Source organism: Haliotis rufescens, unplaced genomic scaffold (assembly GCF_023055435.1).
Source record: "Haliotis rufescens isolate VD_foot unplaced genomic scaffold, xgHalRufe1.0.p SCAF_11, whole genome shotgun sequence".
In the NCBI taxonomy this organism is placed as follows: domain Eukaryota; kingdom Metazoa; phylum Mollusca; class Gastropoda; order Lepetellida; family Haliotidae; genus Haliotis; species Haliotis rufescens.
Genome location: NW_025963791.1, coordinates 6,408,575 through 6,434,078, shown reverse-complemented (window position 1 = coordinate 6,434,078; position 25,504 = coordinate 6,408,575). Strand labels below are relative to the sequence as shown.

The 25,504-nt window shown below is 38.9% G+C and overlaps 2 protein-coding genes across 7 annotated transcripts in view; one reads left to right on the top strand and one right to left on the bottom strand.

Annotated features, from left to right (window-relative positions):
* Positions 1-737: 737 nt before the first annotated feature.
* Positions 738-11,402, bottom strand: LOC124134286 (dynactin subunit 5-like). Its single transcript, XM_046499020.2, has 6 exons — positions 11,249-11,402; positions 9,828-9,896; positions 6,365-6,483; positions 5,393-5,504; positions 3,482-3,584; positions 738-2,216 (listed from the first exon to the last, which is right to left on the bottom strand). The coding sequence occupies exons 1-6, from the start codon at positions 11,294-11,296 to the stop codon at positions 2,113-2,115; spliced, it is 555 nt and encodes a 184-aa protein (XP_046354976.1). The 5' UTR covers positions 11,297-11,402; the 3' UTR covers positions 738-2,112.
* A 2,973-nt stretch (positions 11,403-14,375) lies between these two features.
* LOC124134346 (protein transport protein Sec24A-like) overlaps positions 14,376-25,504 on the top strand; it is a 42,896-nt gene continuing 31,767 nt past the window's right edge. For 4 of the 6 annotated variants that reach the window (XM_048392148.1, XM_048392149.1, XM_048392147.1 and 1 more), the window contains exons 1-5: positions 14,376-14,697; positions 17,794-18,729; positions 22,160-22,276; positions 23,527-23,619; positions 24,999-25,099. In XM_048392148.1, the coding sequence (XP_048248105.1) occupies positions 14,592-14,697; positions 17,794-18,729; positions 22,160-22,276; positions 23,527-23,619; positions 24,999-25,099 (1,353 nt within the window). In that variant the 5' untranslated portion in view covers positions 14,376-14,591. The remainder of the gene's footprint in view (positions 14,698-17,793; positions 18,730-22,159; positions 22,277-23,526; positions 23,620-24,998; positions 25,100-25,504) is intronic. The other 2 variants (XM_048392146.1, XM_048392150.1) reach the window with 2 other exon arrangements.

Genomic DNA, 25,504 nt, shown 5'->3' with positions numbered 1-25,504 from the left:
TTGTACATTTGTCACAGTGAGCTGTATTATATTGTATACTGTATATCATAACATAACCATGGGCGAGCATTATATGCTCAGTATTATATATTTTAATTCCTTGATATTTTAATGAACTTAGTGTCTCATAGGCCTGTATGGCCGGATATTGCTTGCATATTTTATGCTTGGAGGCGTTGTGTGGCAGTTGTCAACGCACATGGTGGCCATACACGCTACTGAACTTGTGTGCCATCAGATTCTCGTGCTTGGGACTTATGATTTAAACTTTTGATGTTATTACCGAATACCGTAGGTGCTTGGAACAAATTATGGTTACCACCGTAAATTAAAATCCTTCTTTCGACATTAATGATTAAAAATTACCTTCTCTGATACATTTGTCCGTTGTATATCATATATGGGATTACTTTTAAAAATGTGAAGTTTTTAATTTGACTCAGTATATATAATACCCTTGTAAGGGAAACAAAGCAGGTTCTTCAGCATGATAAGCCAATGGTCTGGACTGGATATCCAGTGATTGATATTGTGAGCAAAGATCCACACCATTGGGGTATGATGACACGCTGTCAGCCAAGTCACTGAGTCCGACCACCCGATCAATTTGGTCACCTCTTAAAACCAGCATATGTTGCAGGGGACCAAATCCAACCAAGTAGCCCATGTAAAGAGAAGCAGGTATGCATCTTAATATGCATTCCTAGTTCATTCTTAATAAAATAAGGAAAGCAGTCTTGAAGTAACATATATGTTTTATTCAGAGAAATTTTTTAAAGTAGCATCTGTCTATTTACAACTAAACATCGTGTTACTTCACATCACTTTAATCTTAGATATTATCAATAAACAACTTTCATTACAACAAACAAAGAGGCTTCAAATCTCGCTTAAGTTTCCGAAATCTCTGCTCAAATGTTAAAGTTATCAAGGTGCACTTAATAATGATCCAAAATAAAAAATTGTTATAACCATATCGTTTTACATAAGTAAATAATGAGAATATATTGCACAGGTATTTAACACAAGACCACAGAGCCCGGGAAATAAGTACTTCTACATACAATAAAAATATAACATTACAGGGAGAGTGATTTGGGCTTAACATCACTGCTGACAGTACTTCAGTTGTATCACGGATGTCAGGATGGCAGGAAATCACAAAGTGGCGTAGGTTAGCAACGCTTACCACTCTGGTGAAACCCACAAACACTGGTAGGTGCTGACAAACAAAGGATCATAATCGAATCGGGGAGTGTATTAATGATCATCAGATCCTTGAACTACTAAGGGCCGCAACTCTGGACCATCCATGCACCGAAACAAAAGCAAAAATGACATGTTATTTAAAGGCATGAAGTCATATTTGGAAACTCATAATCAATATACTACTCCACTTTTGATAGGCATATTTTAATCTCTCCATGATACACTGATTCTGATAATATGTCTAGTGTATATTAAAATAGAACGACATATCTGATTATTAGTGATGTGATTCACTGTTACACCAGTGCATCATCAGCAAACCTTACACGATACAGTACCAGATATATTTAATTTGGCATTGATTCACATTTAACCCGATATCGATTGTCCATGTTGATCTCCCACTGATATCAATAAGCAAGTACAAACTATTTTAATAATTTCTCATAACTTTCTCGGTCGTTTTTCGGATACGAAACTGGCCGATAACAAAACTGACCAGCTCTTCTTTGCTGCCTGTCAAAATACCTGACTCAGTGTCATTAGTCGGTTGTCCTTCTTTACCTTTATGAGAGAGTCTATGGACTCTATTTTCAGTCAAATGACTGGGCTTTCCGCACAAAATGTTGAATATGCAGTATTGAGATACGTATCGTATCTTGGCTCCTGTATGGAGATATCGCGTGACATCTGTATTGTGACATCCTTACTGATTACCCCATCAAAAGTTGAGTAGTAATATATCATATTAACATCTGCCCAAACACCATTCTGTAGCAACAAAAAACATGGTAAATGTCAACATGGGGATCATTTCTCCAATGTTACCAAAGAAATCTTGATGCAAGCAATGTATAAATAAATAGATGAATGTTGAGTCCCTGTGTGAAGGAGTGTCAGGAACTAGGCTTTTCCCTTCCCCATCGCTCGGAAGTGCTGGTAGTAGTTGACTGTGACGTCCACCATGAGGTCCTGGGTACACTCTGGCAGCTCCGCACTGCATTTACCTGCCACACAACATTTCAAGGGGGTGAGTCTTGTTTGAGGCTGGAGGCGTCAATAACTAAGGTAAAGACTTAGGCAAAGGCCTAGACTTGTACAACTCTCAAAGAAAATGATTATTAGATTCAATCATAAATCTTTGATGATATAAATTATAAAAACAAGTCGTTAGATCTAGACTTGCCTAATATAAGGATAGAATTGTTATAAATAGGTGGATTCATCATTGAGTACAGTCTTGGAGCAAGGCCAGCCAAGGCCTAAAAAGTGTGGAAACAGCTTTTTGGAAACGAAGAGGTGCATTTAAATTTTCAGTTTTCAATAGGGCTAACAAAACAGATGGGGGTGAAGTGGTCACCCTTGGATCCTTATTATCAAGCTTGGGACCCCCAAATGATTACAGCGACTCACAAGCAGATACAGATAGATCAATGTCAATCCCTGCCGCATATTAGGGCTGGGACGAGTCCAAATTTACTACCCGGGTACCCACCCCTCTATTACCCGACCCTACCTGGGTACCCACTGTAGGTCTCAAGAGATGTCTCAAAATGTCCGATTGGGAACATTTTTATCATAGCCCTGGCAAAACGTATTTAGAGACACGTATTAAACAATCTGGTCATTCATACTCTGAAGTTGAATTAAGTTATTTCTTTATTCAACCATATGAAAAATCAGAAGGGATGGGTGCATAGTCAGAAAGAAATGTGAACATTAGTGACTTGTAGTGTAACCATAGAGTTCTAGATAATTTTTGTCATTAAACAATATATTACGTGACTAACCACCGGTCCGGGTAGTCCTGTGGGTACCCGGGTCCTACTCAGTACCCACCCGACCCAGGTACCCGAGTTACCCGTCCCAGCCCTATACCCTACACTAAATTAGTTGTGCAGCCTGTCGCTTTTGTAGAGAAGATAGAGCGTGCAGGGAACAATTAATCAACTATGATTGGATGATACTGTGCAAGATTTACATGTTTCCTAAGTCTACATCCATTTTCAATATTTTTCACAAGTAAATGCCATTTGGTGCAGAACTGCATTTTTTGTGTTCAGCTTCCTGTGTTGGAAATGGACCAGGGGAAGCTATATATATATATTTTATGATTTATTTAGCTTAAAGGCAACTGTGTGCTCATGGAATGGCAGCTGAAAGCATAACTATTATTCATTAAAAAGAAAATGTGTCCATAGAAGTTCATTCATCAAACACTGGTTGCATGAAGCCTTCAGGCAGTTGTACAGGTAAAGGGAGGTAACTGTACCTGGTGATCCTGCAAAGACTGTGAAAGGGGGGACAACTGTCTCTGGCGGCAACACTGTGTTGTCAGCTATGGCACAGCAGTCTTTGAGAACAGATCGACGACCCTGCAGAATGAAAACACAGGAAGTGACTACTCTGTCTAAACACTGTATTGGTACAAACAAACCATTATGTCATTGGGTCAGGTGTTTTATTTCTTCATTGCCTGATGTTTTTCTGAAAATATGTACAAAATCTTATGTGAATAATGTGAAAACCAAACTATAGTATCGTCGGATCATAGGTTTTTGGACATCATACATTTTCGGACAGTCATGTTTATCACAATTACTCGCGCTATAACAAGGGGTGTAACATCACACAGACATTGTAAATACTCAGATAATGGCTTGTTTTTAAGAGACAGTTGTCTTTTATAAGTGAATGAGATGTTTTACAGTTGTTCATGTGATTAGAGAGATATCTACGAATGTTTTTTAAGCATCTGTTTTTCTAAGCAACTTTGCATCTACAGAAATTAATGCTGTCCTGCTAAACCCAGGCAAGTGAGAGTTTCAAAGGGCTAGTTGGAGGTCTTTGGAAAATATCCATTATGATGAGTTCAATCATGCAGAAGTACTTTCTGAATGATAAGACCAAACCACTAACATCTATCTTAAATTTAACTTCTGTTCAGCTTCTGTCACCTTGCCCATGTCCCTAATGAAGTTCTAACTGACACGTCTCTGTCTGGTCACATGGGCGAGTACGCTGTCGTTAAACTCAGATCTCAGGACACCTCAATTGGAGTGAGTGAGAGACTTGGGTTTAATGACACTTTTAACAATATTCCAGTTATATCACGGCGTGTCAGCTTAATGTGGGAGGAAAGCCCGAAGTGATTCAGGTCACAGACGTTTACCACTTCGGTGAAACCCACGAGTACCGGTATGGTGCTGAAAAACCTAGAAACATAATAGGGGGGAACTGGGATTCGAACCCACAATCATAGGTTTCTGGCGTGCCCAAAGGGACACAACTCTGCACAGGGAATGGCGTCGCCTTAGATGACGGGGACACCCTCAATTGGAGGTCATGTCAGGTGGAATTCCAATCATCCAATGAGTGTTGATGTGTCTAAATTCTCTTTATGCGTGAGAGAAGCATTCAGACAAGCATATCTGACATCTGTATCCTGAATTCTGTATTCAAACACAAAAAACAATACTGTTGTTGCTATGTTGTACATCCTGTTGTTTTTAAATGCCATGTATAACACTGGTTGCAAGTATTTCAGTGGTCAGTGGCAGCTTTCTTTTGCTATGATGAACATTTTGAATCAAGGTGGTAAAGAATTGAAGCTAAACTGTTTCAGAAGGCTAACCTGTGATTGTCTCAAGAACACATGCATGTTGTTGTTTAAAGCTGCACTCAGCAATATTCCAGCTATATGACTGTGGTCTCTCAATGAGTCTGCACCAGACAATCCAGAAATTGATATCATGAGCATTGATCCACGCAATTGGGATACGACGACATGTATTAACCTAGTTAGCAAGTCTGACCACCCGATGCTGTTAGTCACATCTTATGACAAGCATGGGTTGCTGAAGACCAATTCTAACCAGGATCTTCACAGTTTGATCAGGGTTCACCTGACAAGACCTTCTATGGAGGTGTCCTCAGATCTTCACACAGAAAAGAATCATATTGGAACAGATTGGAGTAAAACAGATATTGTGTACTCAACCCAGAGTGCCAAATTACAGATACATTCAACCTGCCAATAACAACAACAACAACAACAACAAATAACAGCAACAATAATAATTGATATTTACAGTCACATCAAAATATGGATTCTGATTTACACAAATCAAAGCTTTAATGTTCAATACTTTCAAACCGATATGTTATGGAATATTATACTTACAATGATGCAGTTCTTGCCTATATGAACATAGGACCCGACCTGTGCCGCATTGATGATGGAGTCTTCTTCAATCAACACATGATCACCTATATGCAAGGGGAAGAACGCCACACTGAAACAAACATCACAGAAAAGTTGAATATTCAGCTTGTTTATCCAGTACATGTATGTCCAGTGCATTAAATCTCCATTCTACTGTGTCAATGCCCTGGACACATTCATTTCAGAATTATGTCACTAGTTCCATCTCTTTTTCGTCTTATCACAAAATTATCACAGAATCGTTCACTTATGGGCTTGAATGAACAACCAATCAAAATGCCTCCTCTGACTTGTCTGAAGGGCAAGTTCAGCACAGATCACATTTAAAATTGCAACCAATATGAGCGAGCCCTCAGTATGTAAAACAAAGAAAGATCCTCGGGTTGCAGACTTTTTGCCCTTCATTCAAGTCAGAAGGTAAAAAACATATATGATAAATTTCAATTCCAAATATTCTTTGTGACAGATAAAAGATAAGAGCGACAGTATATGAAGTGGGTATTTAAAAACATTTGACTAATTTCTGTTTCTAAATTCAGGGGAATAATAAAACTTGCTTTTAATCCAATTTTCAAATAAACCTGGCTTATCCACGGATTACTTTCTTTCCATCATGTCCATGCCATTACTTGTGGAGAGTAATTAAGAGAAAAATAAAATAAAATTTGAAATGAAGCAAATTGGTATATCAACATGGTCAAGCCACTCAAACAAGCAATCTTATATCAAAAATAGCAAATACTACCACAGTGATCGAAATTAAGGTGGGGTTCTTGGGTCCTTGAGGTTTGCTGGCATAGTACTGGGATCAAGAGACCCCTAAGCCTTTACTTTTAACATTAGGGTTAAGACAAGGATGCATCAACTTTCATGCTTAATTTCGTACACTGGTGACATGAGGGAGTAGAAACCTACCAAATGAGTACTCACCCTTTGCTGAACTTCTTAAATGCTGGCCTGATAACAGCACCTTTGTTGATGACACAATGGCGACCTATCCTGACATTGGCCAGGTCCCCTCGTATCACACAGTCCGTCATTATGATTGTCTACAACAGATATTGCAATGTGCAATGAGTTTTGAAATATCTGGTACTATGGCTGGCTATTGATATAGATCATAGAGACCGATAATCGCTAACTAAATATCGATCAATTATTGATAAATATCTGAGAAGTAATCTCAAGCAAATATGCATGTAAATTCCGAAAGAAATCAACTGGTGAGCTGTGACACATTTCTGTATGGACTACTTTGTGGACATTTGAGATATATAAAAAGAAGTTGCTTTCCATCTTCGACAATTGATATGATTGACAATAACTAGTCTGTTTTGGTAAATCTAAACTTATTTCACCACAAAAAGTTAACAATAAGTTATTATCGATGACAACAATTTCATGTCGATAATCGTTACTATTTCTTCCCATTGATGATAATGTTGATGATCAATCCTTTCAGCCAGCCCTACCTGGTATACCGTCCACATTACAATAAAGACTCTTCTATGTCTGAATGGTAATAATATGCACACGTGTTTGGTGTTTAATGTCGCACTCAGCAATATTCCAGTTATATGACAGCAGCTTGTAAATAATCTAACTACACAATCAAGTGATTGAAATAACGGGCAGTAATCAGGGCACATTGACACACCACTGACCAAGCCAAGCCTGATAATAAGAACAATTAATTCACCTTTTACAAAACAGATTGCTGGGGACCAATTCTACCCCAGAAACCCATTTAGTTGCCTCTTATAACTAGCAATGGAGTGCTGGGAGACACATTCTATCCACGGTCCCCATTGGGGAATGTTCACAACAGATATTACTATTTCTGTACAAGTATATAAACAGTGATACAATCTGATTAAAATCAGATCTTAGTTCTCGCTGCCGCAAAACAAAGATCTAAGGACATCATTACTGGTCACGTCAGAGCAACCTCTCATGAACTTTGACCAACCAATGAATTAGGTTTCAAATGGGCAACTACGCTGTCAAAAATATTGAAAACTGAACAAAAGAACATTCATGTCTAATAGATGGCTTAGATTGTACAGCAGTACTTCCCACAGGCTAGGCAAAGTTTCTTCCATTCAAATGTTCATCCCACTGAAGGGAGAGATAGATGACGATTTGAACAGATTCAGTCGTAAAGCCTTTAATGGTAGTTTGGAATTCCCCGTGTTAACCTTTTCGATGGTTGCATGATTAGAAAACACATTCCAATTGTCACCTTCCTAATATGGTAAGCAATGCTTTGATTGGTCAGAAGAAAGGTCTCCCTGATGTGACCTGTAATGGGACATCCTCAGATCTTTGCTTTGTTGCAGCAAGAACTGAGATCTGATTTTAATGAGATTAGTAGTAATCAAGGTAATACGAAATAGAATGGAAACAACTGATATACAAACAACCTCAGAATTATACATGTTATTATCTTTCCGAGGCAAGAGAGTTAACTGACTTTAAAAGTCCAGTTTCCACCCTTGCCAACCTAGGCTGGAATTCCTGGGCTCAATCATAGCGCCACCAGTGGCTATTACGAGTTATGTCCCTTCTAAGCCTCTCCTATGGACCAATCAGATTCCACCTCTTGTATCACTTGCAGTTGCTTCAAACAAAATGGCGGCACCCAGTCAGGACAATCTGATCAATGATCAAGATCTATATTGTGATAAAACGGGTCTTACATCGCAAAATGCATCAACTCACGTGAGCACCTTGATTATAAACATGAAATGATTTGGAAAATTTCTGTTGACAACGAGTTGGCGGTGCACATGCTTTGCAAATCCTGCAGTCGACCAAAATCTTTACGACAGTTTATGAAATGGATTTCGATTTGGTTGCGCGATTCTGATTGGACTATGCATAGACTCGTTAGTCCAGCCAAAATGTAACTCCATAATACCAGCCTAGTTCGGCAAGGGTGGAAACTGGACTCTTATAGTCAGTTAACTCTTTTGCCTCGGGAGGATGACATGTTATATGCTTCATCTTCATCTTGATTTATGAGAATAACATGTCTGGGGGAGCAAAGGCTCAGACTGCCAAGCGACCGAAGTCTTTGACCTTTAAGCATTAAAGAAATTGGTAACAATGCAGTTTACAAGGCATAGCTTATATAGTACTTCTGGTGCTTCTCTCGCATCACATGCCTCTTCGATCCTTAGGGATAGTTTTCTCAGGGTTAGGATAGGTTACCTCCAACTCTATCTTTAGCCCATGGATCTATCTTTAGCCCATGGTCCGATCGACCCGTGAAGATCCGGGGTAAAATAGGTCTTCAGCAACCAATGATTGCCGTAAAAGGCGACTATGCTTGTCATAAGAGGCGACAAACGGGATCGGGTGGTCAGGCTCGCTGACTTGGTTGATGCATGGCATCGTGTCCCAATTGCGTGGATCGATGCTCATGATGTCAATCACTGGATTGTCTGACACGATTATTTACAGACCGTCATATAGCTGGAATATTGCTGAGTGTGGCGTTAAACAACAAACCAAAACCTTTCCGATCATTAGGTTTAGGTAACCCTTTCCGATCAAATAGCACGACTTGCCAATCAAACACCCTTTACGATCCTCAGGTTTATGAGTTAGGTTATGGGTTAGCTATCTCTTTTAACAATGTTTTATCGAATTAATGCAAAGTAATGCGAGGAAACTCCGAAAAGATTTATGAAGTTTTGAGTTTCTCTGAGCAAATGGTTACTGTGCAAGCACATCATGGTAAACAATTGGGTGCTGATGTCTTTATAAACGAGCACAAATAACTTGTGATAGCACCAGTGGTCCCATGGTAAAGTGTTGGCTCATTTAATAGATTACCGATAACTCATAAGCTTAGCTTAACTTCAAGCTGGCAACATGGCTTCGACCCTCCACATTGAAATCCAAAAAGGTTTGCTCAGTCAAGAGCACTACAACCATGAAAAATAATCACTGTATTTGATGTAATAAGTGCCCGGGTTGCTCTCAAAATTAGACATGGGGGGGGGGGGGGGGGCCTTATTAGAATATTATTTTGGAGGAGAAAAAAAACAGAGTGGAAAGATTGTAAATTTCGTAGTTTATGCTGATACTGAAATGATACAAAAGAAAAGTATGTGCATATCATATACGACTGATATATTTTCCAGAATTTAACTGCCCATAATTAAGGGTGAATATAATACACAAGTGCGTATTATACATGAACAAATAAGTCTTGTGTACATTGATCAATTGGAAGGGGTGCTAATTGGGATTGTTCACAAGCCAATATATTAGCAAATATCGCTGTGGGCGCTTATTAGAGTGGGGCGCTTATTACGTTGAATACGGTACCCTGAATTGTCTAGTAATAGTTGTTTGGTTCAGAAGACATCCTACCCATGCCTACCTTTCCATTTATGACAATGTTCTGACTGCCACAGAGCACCGACTGCCGACTGACTTTGTTTCCGGAAGCCTGCAAATAGCATGTGAAGAAAGATAACAGATATTGTATGTGGGGTGAGGTGAAATGGGGTTTGACATCACATTCAAGATTATTGCACTTATATAGGTACTAGTAGTAGTACTACTACTAGTGCCAACTACTGCCAGTTTTATAGTGCTAGCCAACCGAGATACCATGCCTGCAGCATGGATACCCCACTCAGACACAGTATTGACCAGTCCTTGTTTTACACCCTTAATGATGAGTGCAAGGCAAGGTACCAACAACACGGAACAAGGAACCATCTTTACCATCTCCGTTTCTGTAGTGGATAGAGTGTCTGCCCAGAGAGTGTCTGCCCGGCGAGTGGCAGGTCGGTGGTTTGATCACCAGACATGTCATACGCCACAAATAATGTAAACAACTTCTGGCTGATGTCACCATTACAATCATTTACAATCATTTACGATCATTTAAAATTGACGTGGTTGAATTTTCCAAATTATTAAAATCTGTTTTGTCCCTATCAAGGGGACTCAAGCCTATGATATACAAATGTCCTGGGTTCTACGTAGCTTACAAGGGCTTTAGTAAAATCACTTGCTTCTGTCATGTATATAAAATGTCATTACATCATTGAACACAATACCAATGGAAATATAAGCAGTTGCCACTATTACTATTAGCAATATTCCAGAAATATTATGGCAAGGGAGACAAGAAATATTAGTGAGTGAGTGAGTTGGGTTTAACGCCGAGTATTACAGTTATATCGCGGCGTGTCAGCTTAATGTGGAAGGAAAGCCCAAAGTGATGCAGGTCTCAGACGTTTACCACTTCGGTGAAACCCACGAGAACGGGTATGGTGCTGACAAACCTAGAAAAATAATCAGGGCGAACCGGAATTCGAACCCACAATCATAGGTTTCTGGCGCGTCCAAGGGACACAACCCTGTTCAGCGAATCGCAGCGCCTGAGACGACTGGGTCACCCGTGCCCCTCAAGAAATATTAACCCACAACATTTACATCAAAATAAATGATTCGAAATACTGTATAAATCATGCTGAGCATTTCTAGGATACAACTGAGGTTAAAGTATCCTTGTGACACGTCCTTTAGGAACAGATAACAAAATCAATGTGATACTAAAATGCCAAATTGTTTTGAGATTTAAAAATGAAAAATAGTGAGGCCAAAATAGAACTTGACAATTCTTAGACTTACAGGTAGATCTGTTGAAGAGGACATATTCTTTATTTGGTCATTAATAAATAATGATGGAAAAACAAGAACATGTTTATGATTTCACTGATCGTATTTGAAATTAACCCCGAAGCCTGCATCTGCAACTCACATGTGAACGTTTTTGTAACAACCCACCGTTTCAATATATTCGGCATTCGAATAAAACACATCTTGCAGTTCCATAGTGAACTTCTTTATCTCATTTCGTTAGCAGTTCCTGAAACCTGAAAAATACTGTCAAAAACTCTGTGATGGCGGACGATGGTTGAGAGTTACCTCCCTTTCGGTCAGTGGCAGACCACAAGCAAAAATTCCATTTACTGATGAATATATCTGAACTTGCTATCGCTCTGATGGACTTTGAAACCACGCGTTTTCTGAATGGAAGAATTGGGATTACCTACTTCCACTATGTCACGTGATAATACTAATATTCTAATATTCTAATATATATATATGCAACTGAAAGAGAGTTTTCTTTGATTGCTAAATATATTGTCCCAGATATATATTGACATGTACCAAATTCTTATTAAGAACATAGAAGCGAAATATGGGTAAGTGTCCATGATAAAAAGAAACAAGGAGCATGATTGTTTTTTAGATCCATGGACGAAATACATTAAAACACTTGACAATATATTCGAGTAGTTCAACAACAAGAAAAGGTGGGATGGCCTTGTGGTTAAAGCGTTTGCTGGTCACGTCAAAGGACCCGGTTCGATTCCCCACATGTGTACAATGTGTGAAACCCATTTCTGGTTGGAATATTGCTAAAGGCGGCGTAGAATCATTCTCAATCACTCACTAAATTGAAATTCGGTGTATTCCTAATATTTTCTTAACAGGTGCTTCATATACAATGACACCAAGGGTTGTCTGATATATATCCACAAAAACGGCATCAATCATCAAACAAAGACTACATACTTTTCTTGCTGAAGTATTTTCTCGTACTTTCATACAGAGATTCAAAGAACAGGCAGTGTCACCCGTATATGTAAAAATGCATAAAGATAACTACATGCATCAATGATTTGAAGGGTTGTGAAGGGTCGCCAGAAACCTATGATTGTGTGTTCGAATCCCGATTCGCCCCGATTATGTTTCTAGATTTCTCAGCACCATACCCGTGCTCGTGGGTTTCACCAAAGTGGTAAACGTCTGAGACCTGCATCACTGGGCTTTCCTCCCCCATAAGACTTACACGCCGTGATATAACTAGAATACCGTTAAAAGCGGTGTTAAACCCAACTCACTCACTCAAATACCTACCGGCGTAACTAAAGAACATTTCACCGCTTGGCTATACCCAACAAAATCTGTATAGTGAGTGGGTATGATTTTACGCCGCTTTTAGCAATATCCCAGCTATGTCACGGTGTGTGTGGGGATGGGTGTGTGTGTGTGTGTGGGGTGTGTGTGTGTGTGTGTGTGTGTGTGTGTGTGTGTGTGTGTGTGTGTGTGTTTCTATATATGTGCTTCTCACAATTTACCCGTATTGGGTTTCGAACAGTGGAGTGATGAGCGAACACGTTCACCACTGGGCTACCCCACCGCCCCTACTCTGTATAGAATCGGACGTTCCTCGGAGACACCTGTTCTAAGAACTGTTTAGATTATCCAATAATATTATTTACCTGTAATATTTTATCATCACACCTGCTTCTTTTCACACAGGTGAAAGACATATCGTTATATTCCATGTTCATATATATTTACCTGTATTCAATATATTACTGTCGTTCTATTTGTGTAGGTATATAATGACTACGTACCTAAACACATAGTTCTGGTGTACCGGCCGTGATATTGCTGGAATAGTGCTAAGGCGGCGTAAAACCATACTCACTCGCTATTCACACGCTAGGCTTATTTGCATGCACGAGCATACGCAAAGAAGAATTATCAGTATTCAAAAAATTAGATATTGAATAAAGAATCTTGAATATAGCATCTAAGATTTATTTAAAACAACATGGCCTCAATTCATCTTACGATTCACTGAGAATCGCTGCAGCAAGTCACAAGCAGTGCAGCCACGAGGGTCAGGCAACATCTTTGTAATTATATCTACATACATTGTATCATATATTTACATAGATAATCGAAACTCGTCTATCATTTACTTTCCAAATATTATGTGTACCGCACTACCGTAGGGCTATGGTTATGACACGATGGAGCAATCGATCACAGGCTACAACGTCGATGTACATACACGCAGAGCGAGACACCACATATACACACTCTGTACATACGCCAGTGAGTTGGCCATTGACACGTAGGCTGACGTACCGACAGCTGACGTGGAAATGACATAGACTATGTATATCATGTACTGGGAATGCTGTCTGAATATAACTTATAGTAGGACGTTGGAATTATTAAGTATTGATGTGTGGGCGTCATACCAGGGTATCATCGTATTGACTTGTGACACGGACGTAAACCCTTCTGTTATATCATTCATGGAATTCATTTCTAAATAATGTATCATTTTTTAAATTATGCACTTCTTGTAATGCCCGTGCAAGTTAGTATTCAATAAAAGCAAAATAGAACGATGGTAGATATTTTCATTTAACAATAACATTTATTTCATATCAATGATTTGACGTGAAAATATTTTAGATTGATCGTAAGAGAATCATAAGGGACGGTGTCACCAGTTACCATGGTATTTTCTCTTTACCAAACATAAATGGAACCGATGTTGTAAATTGTTTGTGTAATACTTCTTTTACCGCACGAGGGCAAACACAAACATTATTTAGACCTGTTGACTTTGCTCCAGAATTTGTACTTTGAATTCATGATAAATGTGGTAAGAGGATTATGCTACACTGCTCAATGTGAGACGCCAAATGTTTTATTATTCATAAATATATTTATCTATGTATTTTAATTTTATTGAGACTATCTAACTTGTTTGTGGTTGGCTTTTAAAATTGAAATGGTGTGAGGGCTTTATTTGCTAGAAAATCTATAAAACTATATATGCGGAAGATTTATGTGAAGACCATTGGGTTTGTTTGGCTACTTATGTGGGCCTATACATATAGTAGTATTGAATTGTAGAAGAACTAGCCATATTTGTTGTATTGTGATAACAACACTAGTCGTTAAGCTTTGGGGAATTCCACGTGTTATCTGCTGACTATAAATGTTTTATAACACTAAAACAACGCAAAAGAGTAAGATGTGGAACTTATGATTATGTCCCCTTCAATGTTCTGCCACGTAGAATTGATCTGCGCATGCGGCGATTGTACGACTTCCGGAAAACAGCCTGTTCGGCGAGATAGTAACAAAGCCAACGAAATGTTTCCTGTGTAGCATATACATAATTCTAAAGACCAGCGTGGCTGTTTTATACAGTATATGAACTCGATGAATTGAAATTCAACCGGTTTATAACTAGATGAGTGTCTGATCAATGTGAGTGTAGTCTAATACTTGTGGTGAATCACGTAACATGGCGGATCCTCGACTCGCTTTTGGAACCAATTTCCAGCCAAATAGACCTCCTGGACCCCAACCTGTCCCAAATCCAGGATTTCCTACGAACCAGCAGCATGCAGGTACCGGATATATTTATGAAAGTGTGTGGTTCATTTGGTAAAGACTCGGAAGAGTCCTTCCGTTTGCCGTGTTGACATGACAGGAGCAGTCCAATTGTAATTTACTACAAGACACCTGTCAAACATATTATTATTGTCAATCCGTATCTTAAGACGTAAGGTATGTGTTAAGAAGTCTCAGTAGATACTGTAACACAAGTTAATAACAATGATACTATTATCCATATGCTGTATTTGGTCATTGAACGGCATGATGATATCTGATCTCGTTTCATCTAACATTTTGTCAGTCACGACACGTTTCACGTTTGATGAAAATCATATCAATATGGTCATGCTGTAGAGGCCTAGAAGAAGAAGTGGTCAAGGATAAAATAGACATAGACCATACATGTTTGTTGGTCACACCCCATGCACATCTCACACAAATGCAGAATAGTAAAAAAAATCCAGTAGACATGGTAAACACATATCTTTTGTGAAACTAAGATGACCTGCTGGGAGTAAGACTAAGAGACTAAAAAGCTTTGGTAATTAGTGTTGATGATGAGATGAAAAAAACATTTTCTGTTTTCTCTGGTATTGCACTCAATTTTTATATTAATTACAATTAATAACAAATGCTTTTATCGATTTGTCGTCTGCAAATTGATGTACACCAATATTCCCCAAATTAAATTTACACATGCTTATCCTCAACACTATGTACTATGGATTTCACGATAAATACATGGTTATGCATTTTTGAAAATAAAATAGCTCAAAAGGGCTTTAGAATAGTAATTTGGCGAAGAAATGACAGACAGATAGTAAGCTGTGACAGAACTGAATCATGCTGAGTATGCATCATGTGCATCATCCTGTTGTTGGATTATCTTTATGCATGAATTAGTCATGTGACACCGCCTGCGTGTTTCTTCTAAAGTTATGTTTGAGCAAGGTGATTATATGGGTTGTTTTAAAATATTTCTTCACAAGAGTCAGTTTTGTTTGTCATTTTTGGATAAATATTTCTCTCTTCTATTGAAACCGAGCAAAAGTAAGACAAGATGTCATCACATGCTCGCTATAACCGGGAGTTGGCGTTGATTGATCCTCTGCAATAACTGGTCGCTAGCCAGTATACATTGCTGCTCAATCCTTTTAATTATATATATTTATGAAGTGGGGAGGGATGGGGGTGGTGAAATGGGCTGAAGTCTTACCTGCACATGTGTGTGTAGCAGCTTGTAGCTTGTACTAGTCTGGCCTTATCCCAGTTTTATAGTGCTAGTCCACTGAGATGCCATGATCCTATTTAACATGGCCACCACACACAGACACATTGTACTAACTCTCGGATGGTCTGTCCTTGTTTTATCTAATGCTGAGTGCTAAACAGGTTGCAAGTAATACCATCTGTCATCATGTTTAACAGTTTTTGGTATGATGCGTACACTCCTCTCTCTGGGTAGATGGTCTATTCCCTAGACTGTGGATACAGTATCATTGTCCTTGTCTTGTTAGAAGAGTGAGTGAGTATGGTTTTACGCCGCTTTTAGCAATATTCTAGCAATATCACGGCGGGGGACACCAGAAATGGGCTTCACACATTGTACCCATGTCGGGAATTGAACCAGGGTTTTCGGCGAAAGCTTTAACCACTAGGCTACCCGATCGCCCCGTCTTGTTAGAAGAAACAAAGAAATATTACAAAAATCAATGTTTATATATGCATGATAAGTTCTCACTGTTTTTATGTCTTTCAGCAAAAAGAAACATTTAAACTTTAACATTAAACTTTTGATTTTCTTGGGATACCTGTCCTTAATGAAGTAAATGGTTAGAGTCTCCAGATTGGTGAATACATAAGTGCATTTTACATACACAGGTTGTATCTGCTGTATATTTTGTATTAATTTCCAGTTGCATCTGTAATACAAATAAAAGTAACCTAACACTGGAGGAATGGTTACATTATAATATTGCTAATTATGCATGTAAAACAACATTTCCTCATGTACTCATGCCTGTGAATTTAAGATGTTCTCCCAAATTGACCCTCATCCATCATTCCATCACGTCATCATTGGCATAATGAACACAGTACCAGCAAATATCATCACCAATTTTTTGTCTCTGTCCAATCATATCAAGTCAACCAAACGGCTGCATCTCTTAGATTTTATATGTAGTACTTCTGTGAAACCTGTGATGACGCAAGATTAGAATTGGTCCCTAGCGGCACATGGTGGTCGTAAGAGGTGACTTTGTGAACTGGATGGTCAGACTTGGTTGATGGGGTGTCAGTGTTCCCCAACCGTGTGGATCATTTCTAACAATATCGATCCCTGGATTGTCTGATCCAGAATCAATTATTTACAGACCGTAATATAGCTGGAATATGGCTGAGTGCGACATTAAACAAACTAAACAAACTTCCAGGGAATCCTACTGTAATGATGGCCAATCAGTGGTGCCAGACTTCCTATATGTAACATTACGTTTGAATGTTTTAGCATTTTATTTTGCTGGGAGTTTACTGCTTGAAAGATGGAATAAGAGATTTGAAAGATTGCTACTTTATTGTACTTTACGACTACATGGACTAGGCCTGGGATGAGTCCAAATTTACCACCCCGGTATTCGACCCCCTATTACCCTACCCTGATACCCACTGTGGGTCTGGAGGTGGGTACAGAATTTCTGACTGGAAATTAATTTTCCGGATCCCTGGCAAAAACGATTTAGATACACATATAAAACGATCTAATTATGCATACACTGAAGTTGACTGAAGGTTTATCTTTCCCCATTAATGTCAAAAAGAATGCATGCATAATCAGAAAGAAATGCCAAAATAAGTGACTTTTATTGTCATTGTAATTCTTGCTTTTGACATATTTGATTTAAAAGCTATTATCATATTCCAGTACAAAATTTACATATATTTTCAGCTCCAGGTTATGAGGTAAGCCATTCAGAATGGGCATTCCCCAAGGTCTACCTTGGCAGTTCATATCTTGGGATTGAAATTTTTGCAAATCTCATATTGAATTGTTGCATTTGAAATGTTTTATTTAAAAGGTATTATCAGTAAGAAATTTTTGTTTTCAGCTCCAGGCATGCCACCAAAAATGGGCATGCCCCAAGGTCCACCTGGGCAGTTTAGTGGTGGACCACAGCCTCCTTTACCTCCGATGACAGGGGCTCCTTCAGGACCACCATTTTCAGGCATGCCTCCTCCCTTACATGGCAACATGCCTCCACAAGGTGGACCAAGACCTCCGGTTAATGGCTTTTCAAGCCCACCATCTATGCAACCCCCAGGAAGTGGTGTAACAAGGACTCCAGGCCCGCCCTCGGGAATGATGGGTTCTGCAGCATCATCTGCTGGTCCAGGAAATGTTAATGTGTCATCCCCACAAATACGCGGACCTTTCAATCCTCAAGTTTCACAAACAGGGCAAATGTTAAATGGACCAACAAGCCAGACTACAGTCAATGGGTATCAGTCTGTTCAGGGCGGTCTTCCCCCATCTTCACAGGGTCAGCAGTACACAGGACCTCCTATACAGCCTGGAGGACCACCTATGGGAGGACCTGCACCTAATTTTAGACCCCCAGGGCCTCCAACCCATGGTGGTCCTCCTCTACAGGGTCCTCCTTCTGTGAGGCCCCCAGGACCTAGTCTGCCACCTGTGTCTGCTGGTCAAGGCCACCCATCCATGAGGCCCTCGGGACCAGGTCAACCTCCCCCTATTGTGTCTGCAGGGCAAGGACCTCCAACTATACGGCCTCCAGGACCAGGTCAACCTCCCCCTGTTGTGTCTGCAGGGCAAGGACCTCCAACCATGCGCCCCCCAGGACCAGGTCAACCTCCCCCAAATGTGTCTGCAGGGCAAGGACCTCCAACCATGCGACCCCCAGGTCTAGGTCAACCCCCACCGACCGTATTGGGTTCTCAGGGGATGGGTGCACCACCAGGGTCAGGCCCACCTCTGAGGCCACCTGGCCCACCCGGGCCACCCCTTCCTCAGGGGCAGCACACAAGTAAGTATTGTAAATCCATCTCTATATCCTTTTTGTCTGCTTCCATATCCCAAGCTGATTTCCTTGCTGCTGTGGTGCAAGTCATATGTGTCACTGTATGAATATGTCCCATTCAACTCATCATATATTGTTACGGTATACTTAACATCTGATCAAACTAAGTATTTATCATTACTGCTGCACTAATTTCTCTTTCAATTGGATACTTTATGCATGTATGTGTGTCCTGCATAAATTGGAGTAGAATAGAAAATGGCCAGTTCTAAAAATCCCGCTGAGCTAATGTTAAGCATCTGCATATATATAGATTATATTGACATTTGAGAACGTCATCAATTTTTTGCTAGTGAAGCTCCTCATGCATGCTAGTTATCAGTCAGCTGTATCTGAAGACCATCTTCCTATGGTGACTATATGTAGATCATACCAGTGTTTCCAGTTTGAATGTTGTTAATTAACCTTGTACCAGAATGGTTTGTGTTACATGCATGGCTGGGCTGTGCTAACATGGTTAAAGGTAATATTTGAGTGAAAAGGTTAGCAACAGCTGTAGGTCATAAGGTGGAATCATTTTAATTGTTTAGAAATTGGCATTATTTCAATTTCATGGTTTTTTCAACCATGTTGATATTCACAACATCAGTTTGTTTTTTCGGGACAATTCATGCAAAAATCACCTTAGAAATATTGAGACCAGCCTGTGTAAAAATAACTTCCACTAAGGCTGATTTAGCTGATTTAAAAACATTGTTTTCTCAACATTTAAAAAAAAAATTGGTATATATATATATGTCTATTTTTTATTTATTTCGATTTCCCAGCCCCACAAGATTAACTCACAATTGTATCGAATGTATTAAGAATTATGCAAAGAAGTATACCGGTAATTATTTAGATGGCCATTGTCAGAAGATAATTACATGGTATCAGCATAGGTTGCAACTTTGGAAACAGATTTATGATGTGAATAACCCCCCCACCACCACCACACCCCACACACACCCCCAACACACTTTTTATGACTACATGTAGTTGGTGATGATAAAAACACATATTTTTTATGCTGCAAAGTCAAATATTTCACTCAGCATGCTCAGTCCAGTAATATGTCTTTCAGCTGTAGCAAGCACACCTAAAATTGTATATTTCTTTACTCAATTCTATAGAAATATCACTCTATTGTGCCAAAATACAAATATGATTAAAATAGGGATCTACTTGAATTTAACACAGGACATTTGCATTGCAAGGATGTGGGTAAAAATGCATGTTGAGTAAAACACCTGTTTTTGTTGATATAGCTGATTGCTTAAAATGAAATACTGCTTTTTGTGGGGCTCCCTAATCATGCTCTTTTAAGACGACTCCAATTGCTTATTTTTGTTTTGGATCTTTTTTGATATTTTGTAATTTATGACATCAGTTATACATGGAATAGGGTAGGAAACAATTTTCATCGCTTTCGTTTCGTGATTGTATTGGTTTTATTGAAGATGTGCAAACTATGTATTGAAAATTTATATTTTGGCAGCAGAAATAACATGGCTGTTTTAGCAGTGTTAAACATGTTGTGCCACAAATTGCTGTGCAGAGTTGTGTCCCTTAGGCATGGTAGAAACCTAAGGTCGTTTGAGTCTCCTTTTTGGACTGTAAAAAATAACATATCTGTTTTGGCAATGTTAAACATGGTTGAGGTGCCACAATTCATTGTGCAGACGCCCATATTATGTTTCTAGGTTTGTCAGCATAATACCCGTGCTTGTGGGTTTCACCAAAGTGATAAAAATCCAAGACCAATCTCATGAAAATCAGATTGAAGTTCTCGCTGCTGCTTAACAAGGATCTGAGGACATCCAATTATAGGTCATGTCAGAACGACCTTTCGTGAACCTTGACCGCCCACTGAGACGACTAACAAGATGTCAACATCAGCCAATTAGAAAGCAGCTTTCTCGAGCTTTACTGCAATCGTTTCAACCTGGTGACTTCCATTTCAGACTACGCTTGAAAAATATGTTAAAACAGTCCTCCATTAAAGTTTTGAAAACTGAACAAACGAACATTCGGGAATGCCTAATATATGGTTGCAATTGTACGGCAGTGCTTCCCACATACTGTGCAACGCTTCCTCCGTTCAAATGTTTATCCCGCGGAAGCGAGAGATAGACGTTAATTTTGACGGAATCAGTCGTATGGGCCGTAACTGTCTCTCGGAATACCCCGTTTTAACGTTTTTGAGGTTGCATGATTAGGAAACGCATTCTGTCACTTTCATGATCTGGTAAGGGACGCTTTGATTGGTCGGATGAAAGGTCGTGCTGATGTGACCCGTAATGGGATGTCCGCAGATCTGTGTTTAGCGATAGCGAGAACTAAGATCTGATTTTAATGAGATTTAGCCAAGACCTGCATCACTTTCCTCCCACATCAAATTAACACGCCATGATATAACTGGAATACTGTTCAATGTGGCATTAAACTCAACTCACTCACTGTGCAAAGTTGTCCCTTAGGCAGAGCAGAAACCTGTTGTCGTGGGTGTGGATCCCAGATTCGCCCTGATTATGTTATTGGTTTGTCATGCTCACAGGTTTCATCATTTCTTTCCACTTTTAGCCAACACAACATGATACGACTGAAATATTGTTCCAAGTGGTGTTCAACCTATCTCCCACACTTGTGATGTTGAGCTATCAACATGATTAATATGTGTAAAGAATGTCACCAGATCTTTAGACAATCCAGTGATTAACATCACTTCCAAATTAAGTGCCCTTAACGGGCAATTTGGTTAAAAAACATTATTTTGCTCAAATTGGGCAGTGAAATAAGTCACCTAAACAAAGCCATAAAATTGGTTATTACTATAAAACAAAAGTTTGGAAATTTGTAATTCCAATTTGGCAATATTTACAGCCATTTTGTTTGAGACCTGGGACTGTATATTGACCTTTGAGCTGACCTATATAAATCCCTGCACCATGAGTATCAATCTATGCAATTGGGATACAACATGTACAATGACATACAACATGCACAATCAACCAAGCCGGAGGACCTATCCCATTTCTTCACCACAAGCATAGGTTGCTGGGGACCTATATTTTGCCCTGTAGCCCCCACAGCTTCAGCTGATGTTGATATCCACCATACTCACTCACTCAATGATAAGGAGTGGCCAGTGGCTGTTCATGGTTACAGTAACAGTAACCATGATAACTTGTATTTTAAATTATTTTTTTATATCTTTATGATTTCTTATACAGAGATAGATTAGTTAGATGAATAGCTTGACACTATATATTTTTTCTGATTTGGAAGCAGTTGAGCAAATAAGTAAAAAGTAAACTATGTCATATTTTCTGATTGTGGCTTTTGAAAATACAGATAGGTTTTGCTGCGTGATATAAACTAACATTGCATGTCGTAGGTCGACCTAATGAATTGCCTGTCCCCTACCATGGCCACGGCCAGTACTCACACCAGGTGGGCCCCACCATGAACTTGACTCCTGGACTCACTCCCGGCTCAGGTAACCACGGCATCGGTAATACCACATCCCTGGCTCCACTATCCCTCCTTGCTTGCCTTGAATTGTTTATCGTCACATTGGTTGCACTTGTTTCAGTATATTATGCATCTATCATTGTTTATCCTTTCTGAATCTTTCTTCACATTTTTGTCTTTATGCCATTTTTGTCTTTATGCCATTTTTGTCTTTATGCCATTTTTCTATTCTGCTTTATGTGTGTAACTAATTTTATTGTATTAGAATTTTGTGAAATTACCTTTGATGTCTTAAACATGTTGGATGTTCTCGAAATATTTATCTTGCATCTCTACTACATTGAATATTTTTGACAATTTAATTTGTTTTTGTGCTACCTTTGATATTAGGCTTGGTTCTCAGGCACTGCCCACATCATCATAAAGTTCACTGCACATTTTGTTTTTGTTTTCATTTTCAATTTTTTTTGTGCATAGTGTTTGGTACATGTATGAGGATTTTTATGGTTTTTTTTGAAAATGGAAATAAAAACAAAACGTATGGCAGACTATGATGATGTGGTAGGTGCCTGAGAATCAAGACTATTATTTTTCTTAGCTTAATGCTATGTTTTAGCTTGGTTAAATTATTTGTTATATGTTGAGTTGGTTCAATGTTATTTCATCTTATATCTTGTATATATTCATTGTTGTATGTAACATTACATTGTTATGGATGAAAATACAGAGGTTGTTTTCAAACCGTTATGAGAATGTTACAGATTTAGGTGGGCTCTAATTAATGCATCCATCGAATGGCAATGTGTAGATCTGTCCATTCCATTATAATCAGTACACTGAAGACAGGGGTTCACTGCCATGGGATTGTCTCTGAAAATAGTAACAGTGCTGAGGCAGAAGCTTGACTATTACAGTTACATGATGTTATAAAATATATGTTCAAATCAAATGTTTGGATGTTTGCCAGAGTAAATTGTTTGGGAACAAGGGGTGTAAGCAAATACATTCTGTTATTTGCCTTCTGTTGGAGCTTGTGAAGAGTGATGCAAAATCATCATCGACCTAGTAGAATGGTATTAAACATGTCATGTTGTGTTAGTAAGCAGGGGATGTCGGATAGTAAAAGCATTAGTATTGGGTCACATTTTTGTCTTGGAGTCAGCAGTCATATTGATTTGGAGACGCATTAATTTCAAGTTTTACAGTATTGATCTTGATTTATTGAAATTGTCATAGTGACAGATTATATCATTGAGCTTCAGTAACTCATTTTACCACTTTTGTTGCCAGAACCAGCCTCACAGAAATCTTCTCGGGCACCGTCACCGATCGCAAACCAGATTTATGATGATATGGAGGGGCAGTTTGCACCATCTCCTCAAGGTCAGGGTCATTCTCATAAAACTTCCTCTGGCTCATGTTTTAGCAGTGTTATAGAAGAGCTGATCTTTTGTATTAATCACCTTTTAGCAAGAAAAAAGTTTGAATCGTGTAATGATATATCCAACTTTTGAACTATCACAATTGCAGGGATTATCCTGGAAATTTTTACCTATGAGAGAAAATCTCCCCTGGTCAATAAGCAAGGAGATTTTTCGGCGTGTGATGAGATTTTGCTTATTTTCAGAGATATTTCATCTTCACACAGTGGGAAACTGTATTTGATTTTTGGTACTTGTGACTCAAATAATGTTGCAAGTAATATTACCAGATTATATAGATATATCCTGGGATATCCTATTTTTGAACATTAATTATTCCACTGCGAATACATGTATTTAAAAATATTAGCATTACTATTAACAAAAAATTACGTTCATGAAAACTCTTCCACCGGTGCCGTCACCGGATAGGCGAATCTCATCTAAAATACGATTGTTTCTCATCTGAAACTTGTGGATTATTATGGAGAAAGAGTTGTATGTATATTCATTTAGTTTTTGTTTTGCTGTCATTCCAAAATCGAAATTTACTCGTGTTTTGAAACTTTACCAATGATTGCCTTTTATCCCTTGATTTCTGCACTGACACACATACATGTAGATCAGTGTCTTTGATTTCTGCTAGGATTTATGTCTTAAATAAAAATATGTTTAATGACTTGGAGTTGTAGATCATGGAATAATATTTCATGCGCTACCAAAATGTTTTGTTTGTTTAAAAAAATGTTGCGCACTCAACCATTGTCAGCAGAGCTCAATGCAGTTATATAGGAATCAGTTATGCACAGTAAGAGATAGCATGCAATGTTGCGAGTATGCAAGTCACTGTTTCAATTGACAACTTTTCACAATTGAATAAACTGAGTTTTTTGTTGACATTTTTAGGTACTGTAGATTAATTTATTCAAGCAATAGGACATTTTTATTTTTGTAAGTGCAATGAGAGTGTTAATGCAGATAAAACTATTGAAAGATCTACGCTATTTTCAATTGCGCTGATTGAATGTTAATGCGATATCTACAACAACTATATTGAATATAAATCAATCCCTAAATTTATTTGTGCTACGATAGTACTATATCGATAGGAATTTGAAAAATGCCAATACTGTTGTTGATAGTACATGTAGTATGCATAACAATCAGTAGTTGCACTAGTTATAAGTAATACATATAGTATGTGACTTTCAAACCTGCCTGTATGGATGTCTTTGAGATTGTCAGTTACACTTTATGGTTGATGTCCAACTTTGATATCCAAGAATCACCCTGTTGGGATTTCATGAATGTTAAACATACTGTTCTGCTTGCTGCTGACAGGCATGACCCCAGTGTCCTCACCCCCAGGCTCAGCTGCCCCACCGTCACAAGACATGAGTCGAACCACAGGGATCACGGGGAGGAGGCAGTACCCTCAAATGGTGAGTAGGGTAACAGGGAAATGTCATGATGTCAGTGGTTGACGTCAGATGTCGTGAATGGTCTGATGGAACTTGTCAGTGGAGTATGGCAGTAGTAGTGTGCTGTCGTGCAGAAGACTGGTTGGTGTGACCGTGTGCTGATTCTGGCTTACAATTGATCCCAAGAAAATTATTCTTGTCATTTTTTAACTTCTCCTGCATTACTCCTTGATGCAATTACTGCTGTGTTTTGACATAGGGACCAAGCTGTGTGAGGTTCAGCTGAAGAAGAAGTTGTTCCAACTTGTTGTGCAGCCCATCCCATCACATCTTGCCCACGTGACCACGGAAGTGATGTCAGGGATCGACCATTACTGCTGTCACTCAGACTGAACAGTCCTGTTTTGAGTTTGTCAAGCCTAATCC